This window comes from Rattus norvegicus, chromosome X (assembly GCF_021556685.1).
Source record: "Rattus norvegicus strain SHRSP/BbbUtx chromosome X, alternate assembly SHRSP_T2T, whole genome shotgun sequence".
Taxonomy (NCBI): domain Eukaryota; kingdom Metazoa; phylum Chordata; class Mammalia; order Rodentia; family Muridae; genus Rattus; species Rattus norvegicus.
Window position 1 is genome coordinate 137,053,192 of NC_141554.1, and position 12,669 is coordinate 137,065,860.

General features: G+C 39.8%; 1 protein-coding gene across 20 annotated transcripts in view; it reads right to left on the minus strand.

Annotated features, from left to right (window-relative positions):
- The window catches only part of Enox2 (ecto-NOX disulfide-thiol exchanger 2), a 322,087-nt gene that overhangs the window by 51,971 nt on the left and 257,447 nt on the right, over nt 1-12,669 (minus strand). For all 20 annotated transcript variants that reach the window (NM_001427048.1, XM_087599660.1, XM_087599655.1 and 17 more), the window contains one exon: nt 1,929-2,162. In NM_001427048.1, coding sequence (NP_001413977.1) covers nt 1,929-2,162 — 234 coding nt within the window. The remainder of the gene's footprint in view (nt 1-1,928; nt 2,163-12,669) is intronic.

Genomic DNA, 12,669 nt, shown 5'->3' on the forward strand with positions numbered 1-12,669 from the left:
TTCCTTCAACAGGGGTTCTATTCTCAGTTCAGTGGTTTGCTGCTGGCATTCGCCTCTGTATTTGCTGTATTCTGGCTGTGTCTCTCAGGAGAGATCTACATCCGGCTCCTGTAGGTCTGCACTTCTTTGCTTCATCCATCTTGTCTAATTGGGTGGCTGTATATGTATGGGCCACATGTGGGGCAGGCTCTGAATGGGAGTTCCTTCAGTCTCTGTTTTAATCTTTGCCTCTCTCTTCCCTGCCAAGGGTATTCTTGTTCCCCTTTTAGAGAAGAAGTGAAGCATTCACATTTTGATCATCCTTCTCGAGTTTCATTTGTTCTAGGCATCTAGGGTAATTCAAGCATTTGGGCTAATAGCCACTTATCAGTGAGTGAATACCATGTATGTCTTTCTGTGTTTGGGTTAGCTCACTCAGGATGATATTTTCCAGTTCCAACCATTTGCCTACGAATTTCATAAACTCGTTGTTTTTGATAGCTGAGTAATATTCCATTGTGTAGATGTACCATATTTTCTGTATCCATTCCTCTGTTGAAGGGCATCTGGGTTCTTTCCAGCCTCTGGCTATTATAAATAAGGCTGCGATGAACATAGTGGAGCACGTGTCTTTTTTATATGTTGGGGCATCTTTTGGGTATATGCCCAAGAGAGGTATAGCTGGATCCTCAGGCAGTTCAATGTCCAATTTTCTGAGGAACCTCCAGACTGATTTCCAGAATGGTTGTACCAGTCTGCAATCCCACCAACAATGGAGGAGTGTTCCTCTTTCTCCGCATCCTCGCCAGCATCTGCTGTCACCTGACTTTTTGATCTTAGCCATTCTCACTGGTGTGAGGTGAAATCTCAGGGTTGTTTTGATTTGCATTTCCCTTATGACTAAAGATGTTAGAGAGGCAAAGATTAAAACAGACACAGAAGGAACAACCATTCAGAGCCTGCCCCACATGTGGCCCATGCATATACAGCCATCCAATTAGACAAGATGGATGAAGCAAAGAAGTGCAGACTGACAGGAGCCGGATGTAGATCGCTCCTGAGAGACACAGCCAGAATACAGCAAATACAGAGGCGAATGCCAGCAGCAAACCACTGAACTAAGAATAGGACCCCCGTTGAAGGAATCAGAGAAAGAACTGGAAGAGCTTGAAGGGGCTCGAGACCCCATATGTACAACAATGCCAAGCAACCAGAGCTTCCAGGGACTAAGCCAGTACCTAAAGACTATACATGGACTGACCCTGGACTCTGACCTCATAGGTAGCAATGAATATCCTAGTAAGAGCACCAGTGGAAGGGGAAGCCCTGGGTCCTGCTAAGACTGAACCCCCAGTGAACTAGATTGTTGGGGGGAGGGCGGCAAGGTGGGGAGGATGGGGATGGGAACACCCATAAAGAAGGGGAGGAGGGAGGGGGATGTTTGCCCGGAAACCGGGAAAGGGAATAACACTCGAAATGTATATAAGAAATACTCAAGTTAATAAAAAAAAGGGAAAAAAATAAAATGAGAACTTTGTTGGAATTTCACAGGGTCATATCAAGTTATAGCATGATGATGTACTCACTGATTGAAAATTCAAATCTCTCTTGTACCCTCTGAGAAAGTGGGCACACATGTAGGTCCTAAACCATTAATCACATCTAAAATTTTTGAGTGTGGTAAGTGGGAAAATATTTCTTCTTAGTTATCTGATCTCTAGATAGTATCAACCTTTGAGACAATGAAGGACCAGAGACACAAGTGGGATGAACAAATCTCCTGGTTCTGAAGTTACTTGGTACTATCAGCAAGCCTCCAACAGAAGACATGCCGGGATCTATCTATTAGTTAGAAATAGAAAGGGTAACTGGCAACAGTGCAATGATATTTATTACAATGCTTTAAGAAAGGTGTTCACGTAATCTTGGGGCTTGAATATCTTCTGTACCTTTTAGTTTTTCAGCAACAATGCTGCATTCATGATCTGAATAGTGGACCACTGGGGGTGGGGATGGTGGACGCATTCTTTCTTCTTCCATCCGTCTACGGTGCCGCTCCTCTCTTGCTAGCATACGCTGTTTACACTCCCATTCGTATAAGTCATCCCGAGCCTGGGCAAAGTCAACATGGAGCCGGCCTGTGTCCTTCTTGTCAGTACTAGAGCCCAGGCGAATTCTGTAACCTAAATTAAAATGGGAGTGGGGAAAGGGAGAAGAGACTAGTAAGCCAACAACCATATGTACCTTTTGAAGTTCAGTGTCATAGAGAGGGTTTCAGTAATTCTATGTGATCACGTAACACCAAATTCTCTCCCAGTGGTATCAAAGTGAATCATCAAAGGACTTAGATTAACATCTCACTCTATATACTGTCACAAGGAGGGATAAAGAAGCGCCAAATAGTCTAAGAGTAAAAATCAGTAGACCCTTGAGAGTAGCTAGAAGGTAAGTCATTTCCAACAGATGTTACTATCATTTATCCCATGGTATAAAATTATGTATAGTCGGAAAGATCCAGAAGTTCAGCCATAGAAGGCCCATCTGTGGAGACAAAGGTCAACTGGCAACTCCAGATGACTAGTTGAACTTTCCCAGTTGGTTTCTGATGGATGCTGTGAGGCCCCAATCTGACAATGCAATTTCTATATGTTCCCTTAAAAAACAAAACAAAACAAAAACCAAACAACAACAACGAAAACCAAACCTGGAAGCATCAGTGAGGGAATACTGTGCTCTGCCCAGGAAGGAATCTTGTTTGGGAACTTCATCTGGCTGCCTTATCAGGGCATCCCCACTCTGTCTCTGCTGGTTGCTTGTAAACCTCCGTTGTTAGAATGTCATCTTTGTGTTGTTGCTTTTACTTGGAGTTCTTATCTAAGTGGATATTCTGCTCTGCCTGACTCTCTCAATCAGTAATTTCTGCTGACCACCTCGATGGAGCTTCCCTAGTGGATTTATGGTGGGTATTGGGAGTACTCAACTTGATGCTATTCTGCTTTATCATTTTCTTTTACTTTGATTTATCATACACTTAGTAAACCCACTTATTAACAGCAGAAAGTATGGCTATCAACAGATCATTCTCCAGAGCACACAGAACACATTTTAAATACAGTTTTGTATTCTATGCTTTTGGATGATCTTGTTTTTAGGATGCCCTTCCTCTATTTTGCCACTTGATATGACATCAAGGACATGCACTGGGGGCTCAGGATATGACTCAGTGAGTAAAGCGCTTGCTACGTAGCTGCGAGGAACTGAGTTTAAATCACCAGAATCCCCATAAAAAGCTAGGCATTGTAGCAAGTGTCTGTGATCCTAATGGTCTTATGGTGAGCTGGGAGCTGGAGACAGGATGACGCGTAGGAGCTCAAGGTCAAGGTATTGTACCACCACAGCAGCAAGTACGAGATCCTGTCTCAAACAAGATGGAGGACAGGGGCTCACAAACAAACTCACAGTCACACACACAAGGTGTTCAAACATACATGCATACACACGCGCGCGCACACATGCACACACATCATATATTGGCATATAAACACAAGAGTAAGAAAAAACAAAAGAACATTAATGAAAGAATGAGCCTTATAATATACCAAGGGCTGGGAAGAGTGGCATTTCTCTACCATGGTGCTTTTGGATAACTTCAAGAATATAAGTTACAAATATCCCACAGAATTTTAGCAAAATGTAAATACACTAGTTTATAATTTGACATTTAAAATTTGTTTCCTGGGTGTAGTTGGGAACTCTGGACTACTTTCATTTCTGGGGGAGAAACTAGAGAGACAGGGAGAGTACATAGTTTGGGATATACTAAAACATGTTGATGTAATTAGAACAATCGTAGAACTTGGATTTAGAAAACCAGGTTCAACTTCCTAAATCTCCGTTTTGTGCCAGTTATATTGGTCTAAGCAAAGTTCCTAACAAACAATTAAGATATTGTTAAGTATATTTCATGTTTCAGGAGCTGAGACAAATATACACACACACACACACACACACACACACACACACACACACAAATATATGCATCCATGTTACTTCATTCAAAGCCCAGGATATTTTACCAAAGAGGAAAATGTATATTAGAGAAGGTAGAGAGGTATGCAGTTTGCCCTAGGTGGCAGGGGTGAGGTGGGGAGGGGTGCGGTGTAGCCGGAAGAGTCAGAACTTGAATCCAGGATGTTAGATTTGCAAAGCTGTGGAGGTCTCTTCTCTTTTGCTGAGCAATGCCCAATAGAGATCTTGTTCCTGGATAAGCAACAGAGAATCATATCTATTTTCCTCCTTTAAAAGTAAAATGGTATCTATATATCTGTATATAGATATGAATTATAAATAATTTAGCACATGCAATTATATATGTATTTATGTATGTATATGTATATATTTATAGATGTGTGTATATATGTGTGTATATATACGTATATATATATATAGTTATAGTTATGTGAAATAATGGTGTTGAAGATACTGGAAAATGAAGCAGTGGGAGGCAATGAAATGAGATGGTCCCTGTGATTGCCCCTGGCTACTGTCCAGACAAGGTTTCCAGGTCTGAGTGCAGACCGGGAAGCTCAGACCCAGACTGCTCTTCTTCTTTGGGATTTGCTGAAGACTATGGTAAACAGTGTTCATGATGCAGACTGTCCGAAGGAAGGAATCTGCACAGGGCAAGGATTTAAGAGATTTGTAGGAGAGTTCTTCAGAGACTGCCCCAATAATTTTTTGGAGTAGTGATCATAAGTGGAAAGCATCTAAGTGTTAGAAGATGTAATCTCTGGAGCTCACATACGTCTGGAAACAGCTCCTTTCTCTACCAGACAGAGGACAAAAACTCATACGTAAGAGAGACAAGGTATCAGAAAGGTTTTGCCTTACTAGTGAAGAAAAATTAGCCCTAGGCTTGCTTTGTCCTGCTGAACAGTGCCTAGAGAAGAAGCTGTAAAAGGATAAAGATTTCCCAAGTTTCATGCTTTTATCTCAGAACAAAGCCCAAGAGCATTATTTATAAGAATAAAAAATGTGTATCTCTACCAACTGGCTACCAATACCAAATGGTTAGCCCTGAAAACATATATACAAGTAACATAATATAGACCGAGCACATTGTATTTAGAAAATATTTGTATATACATATATGATGTAACTACAGTTAATAAGAAGAGGCCTGCATTTGAAAAAAGCAAAGAGAGGTATATGGAATAGTTTAAAGAAGTGAGTATATATATTTATTTATATTATATATATACTTATATATAATATATGATATATATTATGATATAATTATAATCTCATAAAAATATAAAAGATCTTTCTCATACAAAAAGTCATTTTTTTCCTTTTGAGACAGGTTCTTGCTATATAGCCAAGACTGGGCTGAAACTCATGATTCTTGTCTCTTAGCCACCTGAATGCTAAAAATCATTCTTTCTGAAACATACAAATTCTGAAAGAGGCCATCCGGAACCAGTGCTATGAAAAATGTTAAAGGAAATTCAAGAACCAGGGAAATGACAGCAAATGGAAATGTGGATCTCCGCAAGGGAAAGCACATACATAATGTATAATTGTACTTACAGGAAGTTCCAAGAAATGCAGAGCAATCTGATAAAGAACAGATTGCCAATGACTAAGAGGGAGGAAAGAATTATCAAAGAGACACAAAGGACATTTTGGAGAATGGATGGCATATTAATTCTTTTAATGGTTGCTAATAGGTTCATATTTGTATCATATATCACATATTATGTAATTGTATTTTGAATTATGTGCATCAATTATCGTGCCTCTGTTTCTATTTAGTGTTATAATAGATAATGCCTCGTAACAAAGGGTACCACAAGTTATTTTAGAAAAAAAATCACATTTTACCAACAAACTTGTTAAAGACCCTGTACAGATTGGTGGGGTACTTAAAAAATCACTCATTTTACACAACATCTAAGTCACAAATGAGTCACACAAGGGGTGAGGATACGAAAACCCTACAAACAACAGTAAAGATGCTAAAGATGCTACAGATTGTGTACACCCATAAGAGCTTCCACTCCAACGAAAACGAGTCTTCCTGCATCCATGCAATATCTTTCAGAGTGGATTTTGTTCTTTTGTTTCTTTTTTGCCACTTTATTTTATAATTTACATAAAAAGAATCCCATTCAAGAGAATTGTGGCACCTGTGACCTTCCCTAGGAGAATGCTCACATTTAATGAGCAAAATTTAGTCATTTTTATAGCATCGATTGCCAGTGATGTCTTTCCCTTTGGCAGCACCATGGATGTTTGTAGGAAGACCTGTAGAGAGGAAAAACTACACGCCCGAAAGCAGAACACTCTGTCCCCAGAACTGACTGAAAGAGAGGAAAACAGGTCTACAGCACTCCTGACACACAGGCTTATAGGACAGTCTAGCCACTGTCAGAAATAGCAGAACAAAGTAACACTAGAGATAATCTGATGGCGAGAGGCAAGCGCAGGAACCCAAGCAACAGAAACCAAGACTACATGCCATCATCGGAGCCCAGTTCTCCCACCAAAACAAACATGGAATATCCAAACACACCAGAAAAGCAAGATCTAGTTTCAAAATCATATTTGATCATGATGCTGGAGGACTTCAAGAAAGACATGAACACACTTAGGGAAACACAGGAAAACATTAATAAACAAGTAGAAGCCTACAGAGAGGAACCGCAAAAATCCCTGAAAGAATTCCAGGAAAACACAATCAAACAGTTGAAGGAATTAAAAACGGAAATAGAAGCAATCAAGAAAGAACACATGGAAACAACCCTGGATATAGAAAACCAAAAGAAGAGACAAGGAGCTGTAGATACAAGCTTCACCAACAGAATACAAGAGATGGAAGAGAGAATCTCAGGAGCAGAAGATTCCATAGAAATCATTGACTCAACTGTCAAAGATAATGTAAAGCGGAAAAAGCTACTGGTCCAAAACATACAGGAAATCCAGGACTCAATGAGAAGATCAAACCTAAGGATAATAGGTATAGAAGAGAGTGAAGACTCCCAGCTCAAAGGACCAGTAAATATCTTCAACAAAATCATAGAAGAAAACTTCCCTAACCTAAAAAAAGAGATACCCATAGACATACAAGAAGCCTACAGAACTCCAAATAGATTGGACCAGAAAAGAAACACCTCCCGTCACATAATTGTCAAAACACCAAACGCACAAAATAAAGAAAGAATATTAAAAGCAGTAAGGGAAAAAGGTCAAGTAACATATAAAGGGAGACCTATCAGAATCACACCAGACTTCTCGCCAGAAACTATGAAGGCCAGAAGATCCTGGACTGATGTCATACAGACCCTAAGAGAACACAAATGCCAGCCCAGGTTACTGTATCCTGCAAAACTCTCAATTAACATTGATGGAGAGACCAAGATATTCCATGACAAAACCAAATTTACACAATATGTTTCTACAAATCCAGCACTACAAAGGATAATAAATGGTAAAGCCCAACATAAGGAGGCAAGCTATACCCTAGAAGAAGCAAGAAACTAATCGTCTTGGCAACAAAACAAAGAGAATGAAAGCACACAAACATAACCTCACATCCAAATATGACTATAACGGGAAGCAATAATCAGTATTCCTTAATATCTCTCAATATCAATGGCCTCAACTCCCCAATAAAAAGACATAGATTAACAAACTGGATACGCAACGAGGACCCTGCATTCTGCTGCCTCCAGGAAACACACCTCAGAGACAAAGACAGACACTACCTCAGAGTGAAAGGCTGGAAAACAACTTTCCAAGCAAATGGTCAGAAGAAGCAAGCTGGAGTAGCCATTCTAATATCAAATGAAATCAATTTTCAATTAAAAGTCATCAAAAAAGATAAGGAAGGACACTTCATATTCATCAAAGGAAAAATCAACCAAGATGAACTCTCAATCCTAAATATCTATGCCCCAAATACAAGGGCACCTACGTACGTAAAAGAAACCTTACTAAAGCTCAAAACACACATTGCACCTCACACAATAATAGTGGGAGATTTCAACACCCCACTCTCATCAATGGACAGATCATGGAAACAGAAATTAAACAGTGATGTCGACAGACTAAGAGAAGTCATGAGCCAAATGGACTTAACGGATATTTATAGAACATTCTATCCTAAAGCAAAAGGATATACCTTCTTCTCAGCTCCTCATGGTACTTTCTCCAAAATTGACCATATAATTGGTCAAAAAACGGGCCTCAACAGGTACAGAAAGATAGAAATAATCCCATGCGTGCTATCGGACCACCACGGCCTAAAACTGGTCTTCAATAACAATAAGGGAAGAATGCCCACATATACGTGGAAATTGAACAATGCTCTACTCAATGATAACCTGGTCAAGGAAGAAATAAAGAAAGAAATTAAAAACTTTTTAGAATTTAATGAAAATGAAGATACAACATACTCAAACTTATGGGACACAATGAAAGCTGTGCTAAGAGGAAAACTCATAGCGCTGAGTGCCTGCAGAAAGAAACAGGAAAGAGCATATGTCAGCAGCTTGACAGCACACCTAAAAGATCTAGAACAAAAAGAAGCAAATACACCCAGGAGGAGTAGAAGGCAGGAAATAATCAAACTCAGAGCTGAAATCAACCAAGTAGAAACAAAAAGGACCATAGAAAGAATCAACAGAACCAAAAGTTGGTTCTTTGAGAAAATCAACAAGATAGATAAACCCTTAGCCAGACTAACGAGAGGACACAGAGAGTGCGTCCAAATTAACAAAATCAGAAATGAAAAGGGAGACATAACTACAGATTCGGAGGAAATTCAAAAAATCATCAGATCTTACTATAAAAACCTATATTCAACAAAATTTGAAAATCTTCAGGAAATGGACAATTTCCTAGACATATACCAGGTATCGAAGTTAAATCAGGAACAGATAAACCAGTTAAACAACCCCATAACTCCTAAGGAAATAGAAGCAGTCATTAAAGGTCTCCCAACCAAAAAGAGCCCAGGTCCAGACGGGTTTAGTGCAGAATTCTATCAAACATTCATAGAAGACCTCATACCAATATTATCCAAACTATTCCACAAAATTGAAACAGATGGAGCCCTACCGAATTCCTTCTACAAAGCCACAATTACTCTTATACCTAAACCACACAAAGACACAACAAAGAAAGAGAACTTCAGACCAATTTCCCTTATGAATATCGACGCAAAAATACTCAATAAAATTCTGGCAAACCGAATTCAAGAGCACATCAAAACAATCATCCACCATGATCAAGTAGGCTTCATCCCAGGCATGCAGGGATGGTTTAATATACGGAAAACCATCAACGTGATCCATTATATAAACAAACTGAAAGAACAGAACCACATGATCATTTCATTAGATGCTGAGAAAGCATTTGACAAAATTCAACACCCCTTCATGATAAAAGTCCTGGAAAGAATAGGAATTCAAGGCCCATACCTAAACATAGTAAAAGCCATATACAGCAAACCAGTTGCTAACATTAAACTAAATGGAGAGAAACTTGAAGCAATCCCACTAAAATCAGGGACTAGACAAGGCTGCCCACTCTCTCCCTACTTATTCAATATAGTTCTTGAAGTTCTAGCCAGAGCAATCAGACAACAAAAGGAGATCAAAGGGATACAGATCGGAAAAGAAGAGGTCAAAATATCACTATTTGCAGATGACATGATAGTATATTTAAGTGATCCCAAAAGTTCCACCAGAGAACTACTAAAGCTGATAAACAACTTCAGCAAAGTGGCTGGGTATAAAATTAACTCAAATAAATCAGTTGCCTTCCTCTATACAAAAGAGAAACAAGCCGAGAAAGAAAGTAGGGAAACGACACCCTTCATAATAGACCCAAATAATATAAAGTACCTCGGTGTGACTTTAACCAAGCAAGTAAAAGATCTGTACAATAAGAACTTCAAGACACTGAGGAAAGAAATTGAAGAAGACCTCAGAAGATGGAAAGATCTCCCATGCTCATGGATTGGCAGGATTAATATAGTAAAAATGGCCATTTTACCAAAAGCAATCTACAGATTCAATGCAATCCCCATCAAAATACCAATCCAATTCTTCAAAGAGTTAGACAGAACAATTTGCAAATTCATCTGGAATAACAAAAAACCCAGGATAGCTAAAGCTATCCTCAACAATAAAAGGACTTCAGGGGGAATCACTATCCCTGAACTCAAGCAGTATTACAGAGCAAAAGTGATAAAAACTGCATGGTATTGGTACAGAGACAGACAGATAGACCAATGGAATAGAATTGAAGACCCAGAAATGAACCCACACACCTATGGTCACTTGATTTTTGACAAAGGAGCCAAAACCATCCAATGGAAAAAAGATAGCATTTTCAGCAAATGGTGCTGGTTCAACTGGAGGGCAACATGTAGAAGAATGCAGATCGATCCATGCTTATCACCCTGTACAAAGCTTAAGTCCAAGTGGATCAAGGACCTCCACATCAAACCAGACACACTCAAACTAATAGAAGAAAAACTAGGGAAGCATCTGGAACACATGGGCACTGGAAAAAATTTCCTGAACAAAACACCAATGGCTTATGCTCTAAGATCAAGAATCGACAAATGGGATCTCCTAAAACTGCAAAGCTTCTGTAAGGCAAAGGACACTGTGGTTAGGACAAAACGGCAACCAACAGATTGGGAAAAGATCTTTACCAATCCTACAACAGATAGAGGCCTTATATCCAAAATATACAAAGAACTCAAGAAGTTAGACCGCAGGGAAACAAATAACCCTATTAAAAAATGGGGTTCAGAGCTAAACAAAGAATTCACAGCTGAGGAATGCCGAATGGCTGAGAAACACCTAAAGAAATGTTCAACATCTTTAGTCATAAGGGAAATGCAAATCAAAACAACCCTGAGATTTCACCTCACACCAGTGCGATTGGCTAAGATCAAAAACTCAGGTGACAGCAGATGCTGGCGAGGATGTGGAGAAAGAGGAACACTCCTCCATTGTTGGTGGGGTTGCAGACTGGTAAAACCATTCTGGAAATCAGTCTGGAGGTTCCTCAGAAAATTGGACATTGAACTGCCTGAGGATCCAGCTATACCTCTCTTGGGCATATACCCAAAAGATGCCTCAACATATAAAAGAGACACGTGCTCCACTATGTTCATCGCAGCCTTATTTATAATAGCCAGAAAATGGAAAGAACCCAGATGCCCTTCAACAGAGGAATGGATACAGAAAATGTGGTACATCTACACAATGGAATATTACTCAGCTATCAAAAACAACGAGTTTATGAAATTCGTAGGCAAATGGTTGGAACTGGAAAATATCATCCTGAGTGAGCTAACCCAATCACAGAAAGACATACATGGTATGCACTCATTGATAAGTGGCTATTAGCCCAAATGCTTGAATTACCCTAGATCCCTAGAACAAACGAAACTCAAGACGGATGATCAAAATGTGAATGCTTCACTCCTTCTTTAAATGAGGAAAAAGAATACCCTTGGCAGGGAAGGGAGAGGCAAAGATTAAAACAGAGACTGAAGGAACACCCATTCAGAGCCTGCCCCACATGTGGCCCATACATATACAGCCACCCAATTAGACAAGATGGATGAAGCAAAGAAGTGCAGACTGACAGGAGCCGGATGTAGATCGCTCCTGAGAGACACAGCCAGAATACAGCAAATACAGAGGCGAATGCCAGCAGCAAACCACTGAACTGAGAATAGGTCCCCTATTGAAGGAATCAGAGAAAGAACTGGAAGAGCTTGAAGGGGCTCGAGACCCAAAAAGTACAACAATGCCAAGCAACCAGAGCTTCCAGAGACTAAGCCACTACCTAAAGACTATACATGGACTGACCCTGGACTCTGACCCCATAGGTAGCAATGAATATCCTAGTAAGAGCACCAGTGGAAGGGGAAGCCCTGGGTCCTGCTAAGACTGAACCCCCAGTGAACTAGTCTATGGGGGGAGGGCGGTAATGGGGGGAGGGTTGGGAGGGGAACACCCATAAGGAAGGGGAGGGGGGAGGGGGATGTTTGCCCGGAAACCGGGAAAGGGAATAACACTCGAAATGTATATAAGAAATACTCAAGTTAATAATAAAAAAAAAAAAGAAAAAAAATGATACTAGGAGAGAACTGATTCCTGTAAATTGTCATCTGGCCTCCAAATGCAGGCCATGGCATGCATGGAAACACACAAACACACATAGACACACACACAACAGATATATGTTAAATACAATGTAAAAAGTGATCTTTCTGCATATCCTTGTTAGGATTCAGAAAAAATTCATATTTTCCATCCCTCTTTCATGCTCCTTTTATTTGTTTTCTTTCCCTATGGTATTTGTTATTGTCAGTTATCATTAGTAGTAGTAGTGGGTATGCCTTATGCAAGAAGCATGAGTTCTAGAATCGTTTAGTAGACATCATGTTAAAGTACCATGTACTATGGGATCACCCATGAAAGGGTGCATAAAGCATCTTGGGAACAGATTGGACAGATAAATTAGAGAAAGTTTCCATACATGAGCTGTAGCACTAGGATATGAAGATGTGTACATTTGTGTGTGTGTGTGTGTGTGTGTGTGTGTGTGTGTGTGTGTGTGTGTGTGATATGGGCAAAGTAATGACAATGACAGCAGAAG